Consider the following 23935-nt stretch of genomic DNA (forward strand, 5'->3'; position numbering starts at 1 on the left):
AATCCTTTTCAAGATGATGACCTAAGTTACCTCTAGAGTAAAAAGGAAATAATTCGTTCTATAAAATTATTTGATATTACCTTTTACCTAATGCTTACCTAATTCAATTAATAACACCGCAAGACCTCAAATGTTTAACTTGCTAGGTACTTATGTTCCTGTTGCGAACCACAGACATAACTGTTTCAGAGTATAAGTTACATTTGCATGCAAGTGCAATTATTTATCTACCATTTTTCTAAAGAAAGAGATTTACACAGCATGGAACACCTGACATAGATATAGTACGTTTAGTGTTTAACACGTGACAAGTGTGAAAAGAAAGCTTCCTTTATCCATTTGCTTTATCTGCTGAATGGGAAAGCTGGTTCATAAGGGTCTGCTGAACATCAGCAGTGCCAATGAAGACAAAAGATGATGCTGCTTAACTTGGGCTCCCTCTCCTGGCTCTGTCACATAAGAGTGCATCTTTTTGATCAGCTGTTCTTAAAAATGGCGATTATTTCCCCCCCGCCCTGTATTTCCAAAATCATTCTTCATGTTTGTACAAGCATGAGAGTGCCTATATCCAAAAATTCAATAGGTATGACATGCCATGCCCAAACATTGGTAATTTTGGCCAAAAAAACCTTTGAAAGTTTAGCCTTTGTTGATGTAATTGTTTTGGGGTTGGTTTGTTTTGTCAGAGTAACAAGTTGTAATTTAGTTTTGTTTCTTATTAATAAACATGTAAAATACTTTTGAGGTTTCACAGACTGTCAAATATTTCCTTATACAATTACACTACTGATGAGAGCCATAGTTAAAGTCAAATTGTTAACAGGTTAGATTAAAAATCCCCAACCTGATTATATATATAAAGAAAAAGTATATCAATCTGGTTTACCTTGAAACTCGTAACTGAAGTTTTCTTATTTGCTTTTGCAAGTGTCTGATTCACCCACTTAATAATAATTTCATCATTTACTTTTTCCCCCTCTCCAAGGTCTGATAGTACGTTCAAAGTATACCTTTAATAAAGAAAACAAGTCTGAGTTGAAGCAAGTGGCAGAAGTTCACTCTGCTAACAGTACAAAGCTACAAGTAAAATACTACTTGTGCATGCTAATGACGCCAAATGATCACCTTCATTATGTACCCTTATCTTGCAAACTGTTTAGTACTTAAAATCACTTTTGTTGTTGTTGCAAGAATAAAATAATACTTATTTTCGAATAAAAATTTATAAGATTCACTATTACATCATCTTTCTATATTTGTTTTACTAAGCACACCATAACTAATTTTACTTTAAATGACTCCCTACCATCCAAGCCACCTTGAAAAGTGAATCAGAACAGTCTGACAAACAAAAAGCACTGAGTGTTTAAGGGTAGGTGTAGGAAAACTACACTTGTGGAAAATTCCTGCAATAAAATACTTTTTACAGAAATAGATTTATATTTTTTCCTGCTCAGTGCACTAGCTAGATTTTGATTTTACAGTAGTTACATTACTGTAGCTATGATACCCTAAAAATTTCTTCCCATTTAACTTCTATAGTGCATTACCTCTTCCTATTTAACTTTTTTGATTTTACAGATATTTAAATTACTTAAAGAAAGGTACATGGAATCAACATGAAATAATCTCTGCTCTTTTTACTTGCTTCAGGATTTATAGCTTGAACCACAGTTCATAGTATATAAGGTTTTAATACTTTCTGTAAATGTATGTTTTCACAAACATATTATTGTGGTTTCAACCACTACACAATATGTAGAACTACAAAAAAAAAAAAAAAAAAGAGAAAGAGATAGCCCTCTAAAATACCTGTTGGGTGAACTAACACTGGGTTTAATTTGCCTTGATACAGACACACACATATACGCACATGCACAGATACATATATATACACATCTATCATATACTGTGCCTAACTTACCTTCTCATCAGCTGCCATACCAAAGCTAAAGTCAGAGTTGGGTTACCCTCATTTAGATCATGTCCAGCAATACCAACCAGTGAGAATTTGGCTTTTGTCTTCCCGAGTTCTACTGCATAATTGCAATTCTCAATCTAAAAATAAATGTTGCATGCAAATAATGAAAATGTCTTAATATTTCTGTAATACAGACCTATAATGTATATTTATTTTGAATTTGGCTTACTGTTACCTTCGATGAGATTTGGAGCCAAGAAAGATTTCTAGCCTTTCTCTACTGCGGTTAAAGTAACAGCTTTTATTATAAATACAAGTATGCAAGATTCCAAGGATGATCTTTTTTTCACACTTGAGAAAACCATGTTTACTTCCACTAAAGTTAATGAATTTATATACACTTACACCAAATCTGAATTTGGAAAAATATTTAAATGTGTTAATTCTTAGGCAGTATTTCTTTTCCCCTCTACTTTCTTCTTGACTCATAATGATCATAAAACTAATTGAAAGCTTCTGATTTCTGCAAGTCTTGCAGTTCTCCTGGCAGCATATAAAAGTGTTCCGTGATGAAATGCCTCCCAATGCAAGAGCATCACGTAATGATAGCTCTGGCAGGCTTGAAACTTTTACTTATACACCCTAATTAGACCCTAAATTAAATATTACCAAAAGTAATCTACATTTAGAAACTGAAGTGATATATGCTCTAACTGCTATTTATTCACTGGGATAATATACAAAAGATACTTTTTCCTTTTTTTCCCCCCTCTCTCTTTCTCTCCTCCCACTCTGCCCGCAGCAGCATGCAAATCTGAGACAGACAACCCATTACAAACATAACAATAGTAGATAGTGAAACCAACTGTATGCCAGAGTTATCTGCCCACCTTTTTCATGTTACCACCGAGTAATGGATAAGGAGGTTTGTTGACACGGTTCCAGTCAACCAGCACACGAGTCATATCATACAATTGGAAGATTATTAAAGCATCAGAGAGGTCACTAAACCAGAGTAAAACAATGTTTTTAAGTACAAAAGCTCATATTCACAATGCAAGTAAATATTGAGACTTTTCCAAGTGTAATTAAGTTGCTGAAAATTTCCAATCACTTAAATAAAAATTTGTGACTTTCTGTGGAGAAACTGGCCTATTCCCTATTATTCGAACCCACAATTATTTACACTGTGCTTTTCATTTCATCATTTTCACAAATTTTAGTGAAGCAAACACAGGTACTGGTTTTACCAACTTTATTTAAATAATTGCTTTCACAGGGTGGGCACAGACAAAGAATTTAGCAAAACAAATTTTCATTGATCGATCTAGTTTTAGTTTCCTTAGGGCTTTCAAAAAAAGTCCTGAGCGCTTAATCTGCACCCACAAATGTATTGTGCTAAAGAATAACCAAAACCAATATATTTATCTTATGGAAAAAAGAAAATTAGAAAAAAGTATTTTCTCATTACAAATTTCATTCCTGATAACTCCCTTCAGCTAATTGCAGAATTAAATTCTCTATGTTAAACTATCTACAGACGATACTCACTTTACAGAGATCATAAAACAGGAACAATGAAACCTAACATCAAGTAAACATGCATACCTATGTTTACAGTTGCTCCCTTTATCCCATCTTTCATTGATACGACAGAAAGAATATTGGCACAATTTTAAAGTAATCAAAAGCATGCAAAAAGCATGTTAAAAAGCTCTTTTTGAGGGAATACAATGCTGCATTGATTCTTACAGTCTGATCAGCAGACACTTATCCCCTCTTACAGTTTAGAATTACACTACTGGTTTGTGGTCATGTGATGAGAGAAAATAGAAACCATGCATTATTAAACACAATTATCTCAACTTTTTTTAACACAAAATGTAATTCAATGTATAAGTGAGTGAGAGGAGCACATCAAAAGTGCTTAGGTTTTCTAGGATTTCTAGGTCATGACCAGAATATCTTAGTCAGACACTGCCTAATGTGGTTCCACAGATCAGTCCTTAAGTTCCTATCACACTGTGTGAAAACCTGGAAATCACTGTTCAAGCAGAAAGAAAACTTCCCTTGATTCTTCCCATCATTCTTCCCTTGTCATCCAAAGGAAATCAAATTCTTATTTTTAAAAAAAGCCTTACCTGTATAAATGATTAACATATGGGCTTACACCCAGTGAATTCATCCAGTTTCTGAAAGTCCTTTCTTCGTTACTTTCTCCTATGATGACAAATATAAATCTATATAAATTATCAGAAAACACACTTTAATAAGCAATGTTTAAATGGCTCTCATACTCTTCCCCCACCTCTCCTTCCTAACCCCCATATGACTTGATCCTTTCCCTAACAGTAGTCTCTACTGGCCAATAAGTCAAGGCAATTGTCTCAAATTCAGAGTCTCTCAGTTCTGGCACTTACACGAAGTACTATTAGACTACATTTTTCTGTGTGAATATAATTTTATAAAATACAGAAATAATTTGTTGGTTATATTTTATGTAATTAATATATAGGGGAGAAAATAGCGATGGTTTTTTGGTTTTTTTTTTAGAGTTCCTAAAACCAGAACCGGTGGAAATTGCATTTAACAGTATCTTTAAATCTGTTTGAAATGGCATATTCTTATCAAAAGTTAGTACTAACACACTTAGCATTAAACTCCAGAAACTACAGCTCCATATCTTTCCACACAGAAGTTCCTAGTATTAATTTGTGAAGGTCCTTCCCAAAGCAATAGACCTCACCTTTTTAGTTTTTAACACTGGAGACTTAAATAGGCAGCACTGTATTGGTTAAATTTGTGAAGCTATTTATAAGGCCAAGTGGGCTAGTTACTGTTGCAATTTTTACTAGCAACTCTGCTTATCAGAAATACAGATAATTGAGTAGGAAAAACCAAAACACCCCCCCCTAAACCTTCTCTTCCCTGACTTACATAATTTTTAATCTATTGTAATCATGAGCCCTAAGCCAATGTACTTTCTCTATAGAGTTTGCAGTAATACTTTAATTTTCTACATACAACATTATCTAAATTTTAACAATGTATCTGTGGCCAACTGCTTGTGACTCAGTGCTGGATAAGCTTATTTTCTCTTGCATCAGAGAGGAGCAGTTGAGAAAATATTTAGCCTAAATATGTGAGCTTAGAACACCCTCATCATTTTGTTCCCCTGGCCTGTACACAGTTAAGAAAACAGGACTGTTTTAAGAAAGAAAACTGAAAGATGGAGAAAACTTCCCCCAACAACAAAGGAGCAGATTTCTCACGACTGAAACATGTAAAAATCAGATTATCCTTTTTTTCTTTTTTTTTGGTATGTGCTTGGGTTTTCATGTGGTTTTTGTTGGTTGGTTTTGTTTGTTCCTTAGAGGACAAGGTTACCAAGTTCGTCTAATGAGGTTTACGTAGCAGGAAAACTGTCTCATTTAGTACTGCTGTTCTACATTGACTACAGAACAATGAGTGTTTTAGCAAAATGAAGCTATTGTATAAATATGTACTTATCATTAGAACAGAAAAACCATTTTAATATTATTTTTCCACGAATTAGACCTATGTCATAACATCAGCTTTTAGATAGGGGTTACAATTTTAATCTAGGTCTGTCCCCTATTATACAAAATCTCTGGACTTCAAAATATATTTACAAAAAAAAAAAGAAAAATAATTTCAGTAATGTCAGCTGTAATTGACATTTTCCAACAGAATAAATTTTATTTATAAAGTTTCAGCCAGCTTAGCAGTTACTTTCCTTTCCAGGTATGAAATAAATCATATTCACCCTACCGATATCTTTTCTAAATTAAGAGGTCTTTCATACGCAATTCAAACTAGTATTTGTTTCAAAGATTTATTTTTAAAATTTACCAGTCACTGATGAATACATACTAAAGCGAAAAAAAAAAAACAACCAAACCAACTGCTCTGCAAGGTCTTCAAGCAGTCAGCTTTGTTTCACATACTTCTTCCCACAACAAAATTTAAAAGAATCACATTTTATGACAAAGCTATTAAAAATACCAGGTTTTCCATAAAATAGATACAATCAAAATACAAGCATGATATATAATTTAAGTCTAGAGTAACTTAAGAGGTTATTGTATTTTGAACAAAGTCCCTTTTTCTTTTTTCTCTTTTTTTCTCCCCAAGTTTTTAGGCTTGCTCAGCTTTGAGTTGATTTGCAACACCTAAAATACTGACTGCAAAGTGTTTTAGGAACATTTGTTAATTGCAAGACAGTAACAAGATTATTTAATGAGCTTTTGTTAAACAAAGAGTAGCTACAAAACCAGATACTCAGCAATTGCACTCTGACTGACAATTTTAAAATGCATGCATAACACTGTTGAAAGAATCCAAAGCAGGAGCAAAAGCATGCAAGTTGGGCAGCACCCTTTTTGACAGCAGAAGTCCAAGAACTGAACCCAGCATACTATATTTAATATGCCACTCTAAATAAATCCCTTTATCATGCAACATATAAGCGTTCTTAAGTTTTCCAGATGACTGAAAACTGACCAATTTTTTCTCTCTATTCTTTTATTCAAAATATACCTTGTGATCCTATCAGGAGCATATCTTCTGCTGAGTGGTGCAGCAGATAGCCAAAATCATTGGAAAACTGCAGAAAGGGGGCAGAGCTACATAAAAGAGAGAGGAGCAAATTTGGTAGTATCCTTTGTATTTATCGCTATCTCTTTCTTTGAGACCATTATACTATGGAACCGAATGAGGAGAAGCCATAGGGATGGGGTCAAGAATCCAAAGGGCTCCAAATACCTACAACTGAGAAAACAGAGCTCAAGATGCAATTTGCACTGGAAGTTCAGCTGACCTGAATGGGAGTAGTTAACCCTCTCGTGTTAACAGCCTTGAAGTCCAGCAGCAGAGGACATCTACATTGGAAATGGGTGTAGGCAGAAGTCCCTCCTCTTCCTCCCCCCAAGGACTCAGCTTTCTGTGAGTCTCAGACTCCCAACTCTGCTGTTTCCCCCAAATGTGAGGTTCCTCAGAGCAACAGCAACATTTGTGCATTCCCTGAAGGTCAGGACTTCCCGCTCCATCCCGACAAATGGTCATTTTGCTGTCAGTATACCCGAGGGGTATGCTCTCTGTATACAAGTACACATCACCAGACTCCTTAAGTATCATTAGAGCAGATGCCAATTTATGCACAGTGTTCACTGTCTAAAACCAAAAGAACAGCCCCATCATGCTCTCTGGGTGGAGCAGTCACTGAAAAGATGGAATTTATGCAGGAAAATGAAGACTTTCAGAAAGCTCTACTCACTCACACATGTCCAGAGCTTTACATCTAGGTTTGTAACACCTACTGGCTAAACCCACAGAAATAACTATTTGGCATTTGACTTACTGCAAGTCTTGCCCCAATTTTGTATGCATCATATTAGACCTGCGGTATTCTTTTTACTTGTCCTATAGTTATGACGGCATATTAAAGTAATAGAAAAATACAAGAACAATGCAAAAATCAACCAGAAAGGGACAGAGATGAATAAAGGGGGGGGGGGGGGGGGTGGGGGGGGTGTGGGCAGGGGGAGGAGGAAGAAAAATAAACATTTCAGAATAAACACTTTTATGGAGTACAGAAAAGTACTAAATACAGTACCTACATTAGGAGGGGTCAAATCTGCATTTCATGAAGCAAAATAGGAAAGCATTATAAATTATGAGTCAAAATTCAACAGACAATCTATGATGAAACTATAAAGGAATGAATCTCATATTTTATATCACTACCTTCAGAAAATATCAATAAAACCACAGGATTTTATGGAAAAAAACAAATTAATTGAAAATCAAATATAAAACATTGTCTTTTGGCTGATGGTTCAGATCTACATGACACCACAGGAGCTATTTGGGGGGGGGGGGGGCAAAGGAGAGTCATCTACTTGCCTTTTAACAGATAATATTGGCATGATCCATCTCTAAAATACATCCTATAAACACTAAGTTAAATTTGGCTGGTATTTGCATTACAAAATTGTAATCTAGTATTCAGGTGATTATAACTTTGTACAGACTGTTTTAACTGAGGCTTTGATCTCATCTAATGTTTTTTTAGGAAAAGTTCAGAAAATAGTTCATCTGGTTTTGCCATGCCAATGAGAATGCTTCTAAATTTGACCAAGCTTTCAGTATTTTGAATCATACCTGCAACTTTATGTTCAGAACAGATAAGCTGAACGGAACATATTCCACTGCCACACAGCTTCTGTATACACTTCCAACAGCATACATTTCTGACAAGACTGCAGCAGAGGAAGAGCAATCATTTCTCCTAGACAGCAGGGACTGCAGTGACTAGGGATATCACAGCTAAAAAGGGAAAACTACCTCTGATACTTCTACCACAGCTGACACCCAGCTGAAACTAGATGGGCCGGAAGCCTGAAACAGGAGTGGTCTGAGGGATGCAGGATTTGTGACATAGGGATGCAGCAGAGCAGACAAATCATGAAAAAATAAGGAGCAAAGGAAGATGGACTCACCTAGATGGAAAGGAAATCTGATAGGAACAGTAAGAGGAAGGCAGGAGTAGGCAGTGCAGAGGAATATGTGAACATTGCTGATGATTCTCCCGAGTGTGGCACCCCTGATTCTCACCATTCCTTTGAGATCAGTGAACAATTGTAAAATACACTGGCAGGGGCCATTTCATTATCCTAGATTACCTGGTCCACAGAAAGGGTAACAGCCAAAGATTGCTACCAATTGTGCCTTTATTTCTAGCATTAGGGATCTGAACTGTACAGTTAATTACCAAATTTACTCATGTGCTATGATTTACATAGGTTGCTGACACAACAGATTAATATCGGTTGCTGATACAGAAGCCCTTTTTAATGTTGCCCATGTTAAAAGGCAACAAACTGATACACATACACACACAAAAACAGTATGTGAAAAGTACTTGAAAAGATTATTATAGTTGCTTAACACTGCAAATTAGGGAAAGCTACAATTTGTGCATCAGCTAAAATATGAACTGTATGGACAGAAGCGGGAAACCGCAAAGAAACTAAGAAGACAGTTTTTGCTCCTGCAAATGTATAATAGAAAGTTATTCAGGAATAGCCTTTGGTTAGGTTAATGCAACTATAGTCACAGTAATAGGAAATTCTACTGAGGCTTATACTGACAACTAGTGAGAAAGCTCTATATGCTGGTCTTAACACAGGGACCGTTGCACAGGGATTCTATATCACAACCTAGAAGGAATACTTAAATAGAAATCACTCATATTCTTGTCTCCCATATGCTTAGTAAATTGAGTACCTTCTAATAAATTGAGATCGTAAGATGAATTGTCAGGCTTGTGTAGGGCTGGATATGTGTTAAAGAGATTTGCAACAAAAGCCAAATTGAGTTTAGGGTTGCCTGCAACCACATCAGCTGGAGTTACAAACTGTCTGCAGCCCAATTTATCTGCCTGTTGGAGCATGTATTCAGCCCTCCTCAAGTCATTTTTATCCTAAAAGAAAAAAATAAAAATTAATTTGTAATGAATACTAGCATGTTTCCATTCTTCACCTGAATCTTCAGCTTGGCAAATCTTTAAATGACCCATGTCAGTTCCTCAGTCATTCCCCCAGTGCCTGAGCTAGCTCACTCAGCCCATAACAACTCCCCACGTCCCATCTTCCTTCCACTTCCTTTCTGTCCTTTGCTTCTATTGCTGCCTCTGCAACTTTCCTCAGGAATCACAGCAACAGCAGCAGCAGTTAGAAGTGCATTAATGATATTTACATTTCCATTCAAGTTGATTCTCACACTGCATATTCTCCTACATACGTTGAAGGTTCATCATGACTGCTTGAAACTGATACTGTAGCAGCACAGTAACTACAGATCATGCCCCTAACCCTCAGTAAGGGTTTGAATGCTTGGTGATAATCCACCTGCTTTCCTTTTAATACTTATGCTTCTAAATTATCGTAAATTGGTGACTTATGTGTTATTTTGTCTTTATTATTAATCTATATAGAATAAATCAGTGTCCATAACAGTTTATCTATACCTTTTGCCCCAGAACACTCTAGCGTGTACTTTTTGCCTCTAATCTCCGTAACACTAAGAGTTACTATTTATGGGTAAGTAAGTTAGCAATTGAATTACTATTAGAATTGAGTAACAGTCAGTACTTCAGTACTGGTACACCCAACCAGGAACTTCCTCTAAAACAAGCTGTTACATGTTATTGATAATTGATTTATAACCCATTACAAAACATGATCATATGAGCTGTAGAAAATTACATGGAAAAAATGTAACTACTATCCTTTCTCATGCAAAAAAAAAAAACAACCAACCCAACAAACAAACAAAAAAACCCACCACAAAAACCCAACCCAAACCCACCCAAGACACAAAAGCAAAGAAACAAAACAGAGCTCTCCTCATGAATGAGTTTGAGAGAACTGAAGCTTGTAAGCAAACAAAATTTTGCATGTTGGTTTTCATTATTATAATAAATAATGAGATTCTACTTAAGAATCTGATTTATATATAGATATCTATGTCAGAGGCAGAGAGTTCAATTTTACATCAAATGCACTGTCAGAATAATCCTTCGAAGGAGCATTATGTAGCAGTTTAGAGAAAGTGGTTTCATATCTACCTAAGCTAGTTTTAGACCATCTACACCTCTACAACTTAAAGGTTGAAGGATGCCACAATTCCCTGCTGGCTATTGGAAGGCCTCCCATGTTACTTCTGAATGCTATTTGGTTTGAGGAAGGATCACAAGGTTTGCGAAGTCTACTCTTTTTATCTGAATTCCAGAAGAGCAGAACTGTGCAGGATGTTGTAAGATTGGTACTGAAAGACTCAACTGAAAATAAAAGAGTTAGACAGTACTCTAAGTAACACATCGCTCCAAATTTTAGACTGCAGGATTCATTATCCTGGTTCAGCAGTGCTCCAGAACTTTACTCTAGTAGTCACCCTTTTGAGCTTTTGTGACATTGAGGAATCTGACTGGTTTTGTATGCTTTACAAAACAAAAGAGAATTCTGGGACAGCCTTGTAACCAGGTTGTTGGATACTTACATAATTGCATTTTATTTTTATGTTTCTGGATACTTACATGAAATCCTGAAAAGTCAATTTTAATGGGCAGTTCATCAAGGTCACCTCCTTTGGGTGCAATCTGATCTAACAGATGGTAGTATGCTCTTGAATCCTAAAATGAGCAATAACATATATATAAAAATTAAAAAGAGCACGCATGTAGACTTCAGTAATCATTTACTGCTTTTATAGTCCAGTTCAACAGCTATACAAGTAAAAAATATGGCACCCTAATTCCAATGAATATGGATGAGGTCATACAGCCATTTTACTACACTATTTCACATGGAACTTATTTATCCAGGTGACTCATTATTCTGTGCAATTTTAGTTAAGTTTATTTTGCCAGATATGAACTAGATGGCTATAATTAAGATATTTAAGGTAAATTTGTATAGGTTACCCACAAAAAAAATCCCTCCAATATGGATCTTATTTTCAGTGTTGGTATTTTATTCCCTATCATTTTCTAATAGACTGTTTTATAAAAATTTCTCTTTCTTAATTGATGAGGTAATTCAGGATGAATCTATAGTGACAAAAGCAATTTATTTGATGCAGTTTTCAGTACGCTTCTATTAGCAACCCCATCTAAGAAACTAGGAAAAAAACCCAAAACTCTGATAGTTTCAGCAGTATTTAATGCTTCCCTTAAATAGCATGTAATATTTTCACCATAGTGACAGTTTTCATACAAAACCCTAGTTAGTTTTTCTTTAATAACAGCCTTCTTGATGGCATTTGAAGAGTTGAAACAAGTAATTAATGATATGGTTTTCTTCAATGAAGAGCTCTTATCACTTCAGGCAATCTTCCTCCTTCGCTTTTAGTTTTAAAAAGTTGGAGTTTTCTCTCTTCAAGTGGACTAACTATGTTGCTCTGCACACCTTATGCAGAATGGCTAAAGAAGAGAGAAGAATTATGCAGATGTGCCCCCTGTCCCAAGAAACCAGCATGCCTTTCAGTCCCCTTGTGTCACTAAACTGGCATAACCAACAAAGCACAGTGATTCAGGGGAGATACTCTCTCCTTGGATCAAGAATCAGTAGTTACTCCAGACAGACCTCTGTAAAAGCTCATTCCTCAAGAGGTTTCCTACTCTTCTGCAGAATGCTAGGTGCAAAGGGCAATCACAATTAGCAAATATGCATTTGGATGGGATTTAAATGCTACACACCAATTCTTTAAAACAACAAAAAAGAGGAAAGATGGGTTTCTGCAGACCCAAGAGCAGGGAAGGATGGACAGGAAAAAGATAGTAAGATAGTGCAAATTCTCCTAAATAAATCTTAGAGCATTAGAACTTCCCTGAATATAAGCTCCTCAGAAATGTTTCCTTTCACTGTGATGTGGTAAATATGTCGTATGAGCAACTGAATAGAATAAAAGTAATCAGAATAATGCTCTTTCAGTGTTGAAAAATGCAGGACTACTACTACTTTTCTAAATGCTTCTGACTAATTTTTTTCCATGCATAGTATGCTTAACTGACATCACGTATTTTCAGAGTGGATAACTACATACCTTGATGTCTTGGCTGAAGTTATTTATTTTCTGCCACCCTGCATTGGCCAGATGGTAGTTCACCCAGCGTAGCAAGAGCTCTTCCGGGGAAAGCTTCATTAACTGATCTAGTTCTTCCCCTTCATTTAACAAGGCGATAAGAGCTAAAAGCAAGTTTTAAAGAAAGCCAAAATCACTGCTATTGTGGTGTCAGTTAATTCAAATTGCCAACATTGCTATACCCAGTATCCCTCTTACCTTCGTTTCTAGAGATCTCAATATCAGCAAAAAGACCAACTTTAATGATCTGCCACAAGAGTCCTAATACCAAGTGTGGTTTTCCTTCTTGCAAATCTTGTGATCCAATATTGACAACCGTACAGCCAATAGCAGATGCTGAGTTCAGAGCCAGGTTTAGGTTTTCCTATTTGCAATATAATTATTTAAAAAAAAACCCACAACAAAACAAAAAACATATAAGGTTGTAATTCTTCATAAATTTATTCATATTATATTTTGTAAGATTCAGAAGCTATAAGAAATAATGCTTTAGTTTACAGTTCCCAGTGGAAAACTGCACTCTGGAGATTTTTTATGAACCACCATGTATCTAATAAAAATTTAATGGAAAACATTATTGACAGTGTTTAATACAGACCCACCAAAAAAATGTGGACCATCTTCTGCAGCTTGGATTGCTGAGGAATACTCTAAATAAAATATTTTTTTGTAATGCAGAAGTATTACAAATACAAATTACTCAACTTTGCTAAAAATATCAGGGGCTTGATCCTGTGGAAAAATGTGCCCATACGGAATTCTGCCCTGTGCACAAGGCTGACATCACTGTCATCGCATCTTGATCTTACACAGGCTGACACATTTATTCAAGCAACTGTTAAACTGTTATTGAACAGTGCAAGAAAATCATGGCAATTCAACATCCTGACATTGAAAGCAAAGCTAATGATTGCCACAGATAAAATATTCCAAGAAAAAAAGCCTGTCAGCTTTTATAAATATTATTTTCTTGTGTAATAGTTTATCTACAGTGACAACATGAACACAAGTAATATCACCTTTGCTGACATGTTTTCTTTTAATAAGCAGAGCTTACAAAACTCACTCAGAGGTTTTACAACACGGTGTGTTTTTACTTGCCATATTTTAAATGTCACAGCCTGAAATGAAATGTCGGCCAATTAACTGAAGTTTTTAATAAGGAATTTTTTGTTGGTCTTTTTGGGTTTGTTTTCTTTTTTCCCCTCATTAGGCTGGTAACTTATGGATGTAGGTCCCTAAAATATGAGCTGAGGATCCACTCAAAAGTCTAGAATTACCTTCTTCAGATACTTAGTAAAGCAGAACAAGAATAGTGAATAGGGAAGCATGAAAAAAACCAAGTTCCCATGTATATCACCTAAGAAACAGGAGGTTTCTTAACATCAGGTTATTAGAAAACAAATTTCATGCTTTGATATATTTTAACACATAGGACTTCTTTTTTCCTCCACTAAAACTGTCAATATTCTAATTTTTAATTCGTAGCAAGTTTCTATCTATGCAGTACTTACAGAAATAGTGAAAGGAGTGAGTTTCTTCTTGTTAATAGCCCTTTCATCAATTGTATCTGGTTGTGAAAAGTTGATCATTTTGCTAAGGAACAAAAGTAAAGAGTTTATTCAAACTTCAATTTCTCAGAAAATATATTATTTGATTATAAGCTCCTAACACTTTAAATTAGCTGGAAGTATTTCTGACAAGAGGAAAAAATACCAAAACCTCATCCTCTAAATCTCCTTTTCCTGCTAAACAATTGCACATCCATCCATAAACCCTCAGATAATATGTAATTACAAGAAACTTGAGCAATTGAGGGTTTGATACTTAAGCAAGAGGATATGCCTGTGCCATCATAATAGGTTCTCGAGAAGATTAAAAAAAGTAAAGTCAGTTAAATAATCTCTAGTGAAAATCTGTGATATAATCAATATATCGCTGGATTACATTTTGATAGTATCTTGTATTTCTATAATATCCTGCATTTACAAGTAATATGCTAATCCCGTGTTACCACAGTGTATGAATAAGTACTATTAGTTTACTTCAAGTAACTAGAAAGTTGCAGCAGACTAAACTTAAGGGACCTACTCTATGCCCTCTGTTTTGTCATAAATTTAACTTCGATTTCTGTTCCTCCCATCCTACGATTTAGTAACTACATTTAATAACTGCGTAAAATATTTGAAATACAACGTCTTCTAATTATTTCAGCTAATGAATATATGAACTATGTAATTATCTCCTTTATAAAGAGCCTGCATAATTACGGGTATGAAGTAGAAACCCACTCCTATAATGCATGCACAGGGTCACATAAAAACTTGCTAAAAATAACATTTCTATTCACAAATAGAATTTCCCCGTATCAATATTGGTTGAAAAACTTAAGACTATAATTTAAGACTCAAGTCTTGATATTAAAGCCTGTCAGAAGTTTCCCAATTCAGATAACTGTGACCAGCATTTAACCGTTGAGATAAATTTCTGTCCTTTCTCACAGCCCTGGACTCACCAAAGGAGGATGCCATCTGCAAGGGATTTAAAAAGACTGGCATCTGATGGGTTCATAGGTAGGAGGTGCTTACAGTCTGGGTCATCTTGTAGAGCTTTATTTATCCAATTAACAAAAGCAACCTTTTCTTCCTCTGAAAAGAGAAGCAGCATTAAAAGATTTATTGTCATTTCCACTAACACATACTATTAAACATCAGACTTGGTCAGAGGCACCGCTGCAACAAACCCTCTTAGTTTCAGAAGGGCCAGTTATTGAAAGAATCAGACCAGTGGGAAAGAACGCAAAAAATCAGCACACACAGATAGATCTCTCCTAATCTTTCTCTCTAAACCAGTGGTGATTTTCAGAAGGACAACATAAAATCATAGTGATGTAATGGGGAAGGTATCATCATGACTGACTTTTAATTCAGTTTCTCAGCAATTACAGCAAAGAGAGGGAACTTTGAGATCTAAGTGCACATCTATCCAGCATTTTGTTCTGCCTTCTACGGGGACTTAAGAGACTGGCAGTATTTTTATTGGGGTTACTGTGCTGTATTTAGCTGTGAGAAACTGAAAGTTTAGTACCTCAGCTTGAAATTCTTTCATATTTAGTGCAGAATTTATTAGTATGTAACTAAGAATGCTTATTGGGACAACAAGCAATACCCATACTCAAACTCCCAGACAGTGCAGGTGGTATTCACCTCAGTTACCACATGAAACATACAGGACAGGTACCTACACCTGACTCTTTGCACTTCTTTCATTGTTAGTGGGAAGAAATGCAAAATTCTAGTGCATGCTAGTCTAGATGCTGATGAGACCAGGTCAGATGAATTGCACCTCTAGTGGGGTCAGTTTCTCTCCACTAAAAATGAAAGAGACTAAACAATTAGCTCTGATGGTGTCCCCCTAGAGACATCCTTTGGTATGGAACAGATCCCCTGCTTTGGGCATACACCAAGTGCAGGTGGTGCTATAACAACAATACCGAGACAGAAGGTATCACCACCTTTAGGTAACTGAAGTGAATCTTCCTCATATAAAGAATCTTAAACCACTTCCGGAAACACAGCAAATCCCAGACTCAAGTCAATCAAATAAGCTGCAATATTGCTTACTGCAATATGATCTTGGAAGGTGTTAACATCGTGACTGGGAGCTGCAATGCAATTAGGCACGATTACCAATTTAAATGACATGCAGCAGTAGGAAGGAGAAAGAAACAGAGATAAGTATTAAAAGCAACTTCTCAAGTATGAGATAGGCTATGAAAAAATCATCTGGGAGTGAACAACTCTATAAGGGTACAGAGACTTGAGGAGGCCCCTTCCCATACAGAAAGGATATGTGGGATTTGGCCAAAGACTTGACCAGCTTTACTAGAAGTATGCCAAAGGCCCTCCTGCCCTCAGCCACATGCTGTCAGTGCTTGCTTTTATTTTTCGTTTTTCCAAAAGATGCCTAATTCACTTCTGAGTCCAGCATGAAACTAGCAACAATTGAACAGCCAACGTCTTAATAAGCTACCACCCACATTTGTCCATCTCCACATACCTTCTCTGTGTTAATTTGCTTTCAACAGCAACATTTTCCAGGTTTGTTTTATTTTCTTCAGCTATAGTGCAAATGTAAAGTCTTCCTCCATGCAAAAGTTGCTTATGTTTAATTATTTCTTACCTGAATAAGAGTGTTGTGTCCCTTCACTAGATATTGCTGATGTTCCTCCAATTGCGGTAATACCTTGCTTTTTGTTTATTGATTTTCGGAAAGATTTGCTAATGTCTTTACTTTTCAATTCCTGAATTATCTGGAGTAAAAAAAAAATAAATTAGAGAGCATTTTATGATTGGTCACGCCTTCAAATAACCAAATGATAACTCCTATAAGTACTCTAGAGTCAGTACTTAACCTGACTGCCTTTCTTTTGCATTTACATTTACTTCTGGAAAAAAGTTTACTGTATGGGTAAAACCAGTTTAAATCCATTCATGAAACTTGTATACTGGATATCCAATATTATTTCTCAGTGAGTACCTCAAGTGCTACATTCAACAATCTACACATTTTTTCCAGATATTTTGGTAAACTAATGAAAACAACTAAAGATACAAATTTTCAATGACTAAAGCATATTTCTTCCCCATTCTCAAAATATTAGTTATTTGTATCAAAATATTACTTAGTTGTACCACTTATTTCAGTTTTCTAGGCTAGTTATCAACAGATATCAGACAGTAGAGAAACTCTAAAGGGAATGTCTCACAGAAACAAATTCTTCAAAGTCAATTCTCCCGTCCTTGTTGGTATCTGTTACTGCAATGATTTTTTCTACAATCTCACGGACTTTGTAACCAGGCAAGGGCACACTTGCTTCTTTAAACAGGTCTTGAAGCTCATAATCACTGACATACCCACTGTTGTCAATATCTGTAAAATGAAAGCACTAGTTATTTTTATACTTATGAAAAGAAGCAAATATAGCAACTGGCAAGAATAAAAGCACGAGAAATAGAGTTCTAGGAGACAAGTATTTCTTCTTCTGACACAAGTAAGTAAGCATGAAGGAACAGTTGTGGATTAGAGGCACAACTGGCTAGAAGTTGTGCCATCTTGTTGTGTGCTTTCTCAGGAACTACTTTATAATCCCAAACCAAAGCTATAACAAGATGGCAAATTTTTAAAGAGCAAAATTTAACCTTTTTTCTTTTTAAGACTCCCACCAAAACTCTCTATAAACCTTCAAGTAAAATGGAGATAAGTTATTATAGTCTTACTTTTGATATTACACTGTTTGTAATCAGTAAGCTCAAATCTGATGAAACTTGTTATTAGAAGAGCACACTTACACAAGAAAAACTACTTGTACAAGAACTCTGCCAGACTCTGCATTTTGTTTCTTATCCTACTGTCTGATAGACACTTTCTGTTCTTCAGAACTTTTGATGTGGCTAGGCTTACTTGTGAAGAATAAATTGGGGATGATCTGTACCTATTTATTAAAGGTGACCTTCCTTAATTTATTAACTAGGTGTCGTGGTTTAAACCCAGTCAGGTAACTTGTTCACTCACTCCCAGTGAGTGGTGCCAAACTGACAACAATCAAGGTCCGTGTTCGTCTCCCCCCCCCTCCCTGCACCGGGGCTCTCCCCTTCCCCGCTCCCGGAGGAACGGGGAGGAGGATCGAGAGAGTGCAACTCCTACGGGTTGAGACAAGAACAGTCCAGCAACAAATCACCACCGCTACTATCAGCTAAAACAATGATAAGGGAAAATAACAAGGGAAGAGAATACGATACCACCGGCCAAGAAAACGAGTTCCACCCGGAAGCCCGTGTCCTTCCGGGCAACTCCCAGTTACCCCCCACCCCGGGCATGACGTGCTGTGGTATGGAATACCTCCCCGGCTAGCCCGGGTCAGGCGCCCCGTCTCTGCTTCCTCACAGCCTCCCCTCCTCCCTGGCAGAGCATGAGCCTCACAAAGTCCTTGGTCAGGGTAAACATCACTTAGCAACAACCGAAAACATCGGCTTCACCAACGCTGTTCTCAAAACTAGAAGTCAAAACACAGCACTGCACCAGTTAACACAAAGGAAAAAACATGACTGCTACTGCTGAACCCAGGACATTATCCACCCCTTATTCCATACCATTCACGTCGTGCTCAGATCCCACATTTTCAATACACCATCGCTCTCCCACATATATACATCCATATACATACAGACCAAGAGGAAAAAAATCATTTTCTTAGTGCATGGACCAATCCCTATAATGCTGCCGAGTCCATTCGGTCCATGATGTTCCAAGTTCATTCTCTGTTGGGATGATGGCTGGAGGGAAGTCAGGGCCAGTCGCTGGTGACCTGGAGACATCTAGTTGATGGGCTATAAAAGCATTACACAGCAGGCAACAGCATACAATTGAGTTCACTGGCTGTTTTCCCCTAATATCAAATCCCCTTGAGGTATACATCGGACTTCCCCATCTTCCCGCATTACCCACCAAGTATATCCAGGTCCCTGAGCAAAAGCAATCCCACGAGTGGGTTTGCCTTTACCTGAAGCAGGAATAACCCAGACTGTCTTCCCCAGCAAATTCTTCATATGCACCACGGGAACTCTGTCCCCCTCTACAATATGTAAAAGTTCTGACTGGGCTGGGCCAGCCCTGTTGGCAGATCCTCTGGTGTTGACCAACCAGGTGGCCTTTGGTAAATGTGTATCCCAATGCTTGAAAGTTCCCCCACCCATCGCTCTCAGTGTAGTTTTTAACAGCCCATTGTACCGTTCGATTTTCCCAGAGGCTGGTGCATGGTAGGGGATGTGATATACCCACTCAATGCCATGCTCTTTGGCCCAAATATCTATAAGGTTATTCCGGAAATGAGTCCCATTGTCTGACTCAATTCTCTCTGGGGTGCCGTGTCGCCACAAAATCTGTTTCTCAAGGCCCAGGATGGTGTTCCGGGCAGTGGCATGGGGCACAGCGTATGTTTCCAGCCACCCGGTGGTTGCTTCCACCATGGTAAGCACATGGCGCTTGCCTTGGCGGGTTGGTGGCAGTGTGATATAGTCAATCTGCCAGGCCTCCCCATATTTATACTTCAACCATCGTCCTCCATACCAAAGAGGCTTTAACCGCTTGGCTTGTTTAATTGCAGCACATGTTTCACACTCATGAATAACCTGGGCAATAGTGTCCATTGTTAAGTCCACCCCTCGGTCACGGGCCCATCTATATGTTGCATCTCTGCCCTGATGGCCTGAAGTGTCATGGGCCCACCGGGCCAAAAATAATTCACCTTTATGTTGCCAATCTAAGTCCATCTGAGCCACTTCAATCTTAGCCGCTTTATCCACTTGTTGGTTGTTCTGGTGTTCCTCAGTGGCCCGACTCTTGGGTACATGGGCATCTACATGACGTACCTTCACCACCAGATTCTGCACCCGGGCAGCAATATCTTTCCACAGTGCAGCAGCCCAGATGGGTTTACCTCTGCGTTGCCAGTTGCTCTGCTTCCATTGCTTCAACCACCCCCACAGGGCATTTGCCACCATCCATGAGTCAGTATAGAGATAAAGTACTGGCCACTTTTCTCGTTCAGCAATGTCCAGGGCCAGCTGGATGGCTTTCACCTCGGCAAATTGACTCGATTCACCCTCTCCTTCAGCAGTTTCTGCAACTTGTCGTCCAGGACTCCATACAGCTGCCTTCCATCTCCGATGCTTTCCCACAATACGGCAAGAGCCATCAGTAAACAAGGCATACTGCTTTTCACTTTCTGACAGTTTATTATATGGTGGGGCCTCTTCAGCACGCACCACCTCCTCCTCTGGTGACATTCCGAAATCTTTGCCCTCTGGCCAGTCCATGATGACTTCTAGAATGCCTGGACGACTGGGATTTCCTATTCGAGTTCGTTGTGTAATTAGTGCAGCCCATTTACTCCATGTAGCATCAGTTGCATGATGTGTAGAGGAGACCCTGCCTTTGAACATCCAGCCCAGCACGGGCAGCCGGGGTGCCAGGAGGAGCTGTGCTTCAGTGCCAATCACTTCCGAAGCAGCTCGAACCCCTTCATAGGCTGCCAGTATCTCTTTCTCAGTTGGGGTATAGCTGGCCTCAGATCCTTTGTATCCCCGACTCCAAAAGCCGAGGGGTCGACCTCGAGTCTCCCCTGGAGCTTTCTGCCAGAGGCTCCAGGTAGGACCGTTCTCCCCAGCTGCAGTGTACAGCACATTTTTTACATCTGGTCCGGTTCGGACTGGTCCAAGGGCTACTGCATGAACTATCTCGCGTTTAATTTGCTCAAAGGCTTGTTGCTGCTCAGGGCCCCATTTAAAATCATTCTTCTTCCGGGTCACATGATAGAGAGGGCTTACAATCGAACTGTAATTTGGGATGTGCATTCTCCAGAACCCCACTGCACCCAAGAAAGCTTGCGTTTCTTTCTTATTAGTTGGTGGAGACATTGCTGTTATCTTGTTGATCACATCTGTGGGGATCTGTCTACGTCCATCTTGCCATTTTATTCCCAAAAATTGAATCTCCTGTGCAGGTCCCTTGACCTTACTCCGTTTTATGGCAAAACCGGCTTTCAGCAGGATTTGGATTATTTTCCTCCCTTTCTCAAAGACTTCTTCCGCTGTATCGCCCCACACAATAATGTCATCAATGTATTGCAGGTGTTCTGGAGCTTGCCCCTGTTCCAGTGCAGTCTGGATCAGTCCATGGCAAATGGTAGGGCTGTGTTTCCACCCCTGGGGCAGTCGGTTCCAAGTGAACTGGACACCCCTCCAAGTAAAAGCAAACTGGGGCCTGCACTCTGCTGCCAAAGGAATGGAGAAAAATGCATTGGCAATATCAATCGTGGCATACCACTTGGCTGCTTTTGACTCTAGTTCATACTGAAGTTCTAGCATGTCCGGTACGGCAGCACTCAATGGTGGTGTGACTTCATTCAGGCCACGATAGTCTACTGTTAGTCTCCATTCTCCATTAGACTTTCGCACTGGCCATATGGGGCTATTGAAGGGTGAGCGGGTCCTGCTGATCACCCCCTGACTCTCCAGTCTACGGATCAGCTGATGGATGGGAATCAGGGAGTCTCGGTTGGTGCGATATTGCCGCCGTTGCACTGTTGTGGTCGCAATTGGCACTTGTTGTTCTTCAACTTTCAGCAACCCCACAGCAGAGGGATCTTCTGAGAGACCAGGCAAGGTGGACAGCTGCTCAATTTCCTCAGTCTCCAAAGCAGCAATACCAAAAGCCCACCGGTACCCTTTTGGGTCTTTGAAGTACCCTCTCTTGAGGTAGTCTATGCCGAGGATGCATGGAGCCTCTGGACCAGTCACAATAGGGTGCTTTTGCCACTCCCTCCCAGTCAGGCTGATTTCAGCCTCCAGCACAGTCAACTCTTGGGATCCTCCTGTTACTCCAGAAATATAGATGGGTTCCACCCCTTGACAGCTTGATGGCATCAGGGTACACTGTGCACCGGTATCTACTAGAGCCTTATACTTCTGTGGGACTGATGTGCCAGGCCATCTGATCCACACAGTCCAGTAAATCCGATTGTCCCCTACCTCCACCTGGCTGGAGGCAGGGCCCCTCTAATGGTCGTCACAGCATTGGACACTTAAGTCGTGTTGAAAGGGATTATTCTTCGTTATCACAGGAGCTGGAGTAAAATCAGCTCTTCCACTCCATCTGGGAAACTGCTCACCAGAGACTGAAGCCGTAGCTCTCATGGGACGATCAGTCTTGGCCCTTGCTCCCCTCTTCAGTTCACTCACCCGTTCCTCCAAAGCTGAAGTAGGTTTTCCATCCCACTTTGTCATGTCTTCTCCGTGATCCAGCAGGTAAAACCATAGGGTACCCCGTGGCGTATACCTTCTGTATCTCCTCTCTTGAACAATAGGACGTCTTTTGTTAATAGCTGAGACGCGTGTTGGTACACGTGAGGAGCTGGATAAATCAGATACATTGTCCCTCAATTTGTCGAGGTCCTGGGACAGTTTTTTCACAGCTGAGATGATGGAAGGAGTGAGATTGTCTTCGAACTCTCGGAGTTTATGAACCATTTCATCCACTGTTAGTGGTACTATGTCATTCCAGGTCACTGTTGCCAATGAATGGGCATATGATGACGGTGCATTCCGTGTAAGTTTTCGCCACATGGGTCGTGTACATTCAACTTCATCTGGATCTATAGGTGTATCCCCGTTATTTGGCTTGATGTGATAGATCATCTCTACGATGGCCGATTCCCTCAGAGACTGGATGCCTTTGTCTATAGTAGTCCACTTGGCCGAACGACTCGTAACATCGTCCTTGTACGGAAACCTTTCTTTCACAGCTGCCAAGAGCCTCCTCCAAAGGCTGAGGGACTTTTTCTCTCTTGCAATTGCTTTGTCAATTCCCCCTTCTCTAGCAAGTGATCCCAGCTGCTTGGCTTCTGTACCTTCTAGTTCGTGACCATCGGCCCCATTGTCCCAGCATCGGAGTAACCAGGTGATGATGTGCTCCCCTGGTTGACGGGTAAAATCTTTTCGCATATTCCGCAGCTCGGTTGAGGTCCGAGGTCGAGAAGTTACTTCTTCTTCTTCTTCGTCATGTGAGGATGACTCCTGATCAGATTCTGGACCGGGTGGTGAATTCATTGGTTCTTCATCTCGCTTCACCCTTTTTGCCTCCTTTTTGCTTGTTCTCTTGCGTACAGGGGCAACTGATATTGGTACGAATTGGTCCTCTGGTTTGGCTGCAGTGATTATCACTGTGGTTTGAGTAGCGACTGTACTTGTTGCTGGGGGTGGTGTAGCTACCGTGCTTGGAGCTGGGGTAACCGCGCTGTCTGTTGCAGTTGAAGTTTGAGCAGCTGCTGTACTTGCCACTGGGGTAGCTGCGCAGTTCATTGCAGCCAAAGTTTGAGTAGCGACTGTCACTTTGCCCTCAAATCCGCCGACATTCTTTTCCTTTTGAAGGTGCTGAATAGTGTTGAACAAGGCCCTGTAAGCATAGGCCAAGCCCCAGCACGTTGCCGTGATTTGTCCATCTCTGGTATGGCCAGAATGACCACACACCTCATTTAAGTGTTTTACTAATTCTTCTGGATTTTGCAGTTGTTCGGTAGTGAAATTCCAAAATACTGGAGGGGCCCACTGACCTAGATACTTGCCCATACTATCCCACACACCCTGCCACTCATGGCTGTCCAGCCTCTGGGAAAATCTCTCGGTCCTCCTACATCGTCGTTTGACCCCAGACAAGACCCAAACCTGAATCTGCTTAACTCTTGAAATCAGTAGTGGGCAAAACACACTCTGTATGCGTGTTAGCATGGTG

General features: G+C 39.1%; 1 protein-coding gene across 1 annotated transcript in view; it reads right to left on the reverse strand.

Moving 5' to 3' along the window:
* The window catches only part of PLS1 (plastin 1), a 51612-nt gene that overhangs the window by 2160 nt on the left and 25517 nt on the right, over positions 1 to 23935 (reverse strand). The window contains exons 3-14 of the mRNA XM_061452904.1: positions 17355 to 17518; positions 16769 to 16898; positions 15102 to 15234; positions 14101 to 14182; positions 12785 to 12950; positions 12548 to 12690; positions 11040 to 11135; positions 9230 to 9425; positions 4063 to 4141; positions 2812 to 2926; positions 1925 to 2058; positions 887 to 1010 (exon numbers count right to left, since the gene is read on the reverse strand). Coding sequence (XP_061308888.1) covers positions 887 to 1010; positions 1925 to 2058; positions 2812 to 2926; positions 4063 to 4141; positions 9230 to 9425; positions 11040 to 11135; positions 12548 to 12690; positions 12785 to 12950; positions 14101 to 14182; positions 15102 to 15234; positions 16769 to 16898; positions 17355 to 17518 — 1562 coding nt within the window. The remainder of the gene's footprint in view (positions 1 to 886; positions 1011 to 1924; positions 2059 to 2811; positions 2927 to 4062; positions 4142 to 9229; positions 9426 to 11039; positions 11136 to 12547; positions 12691 to 12784; positions 12951 to 14100; positions 14183 to 15101; positions 15235 to 16768; positions 16899 to 17354; positions 17519 to 23935) is intronic.

This window comes from Pezoporus flaviventris, unplaced genomic scaffold, assembly GCF_033815535.1.
Source record: "Pezoporus flaviventris isolate CSIRO_AGI_PZ_B2104156 unplaced genomic scaffold, CSIRO_AGI_Pfla_v1 ptg000013l, whole genome shotgun sequence".
Taxonomy (NCBI): Eukaryota; Metazoa; Chordata; class Aves; order Psittaciformes; family Psittacidae; genus Pezoporus; species Pezoporus flaviventris.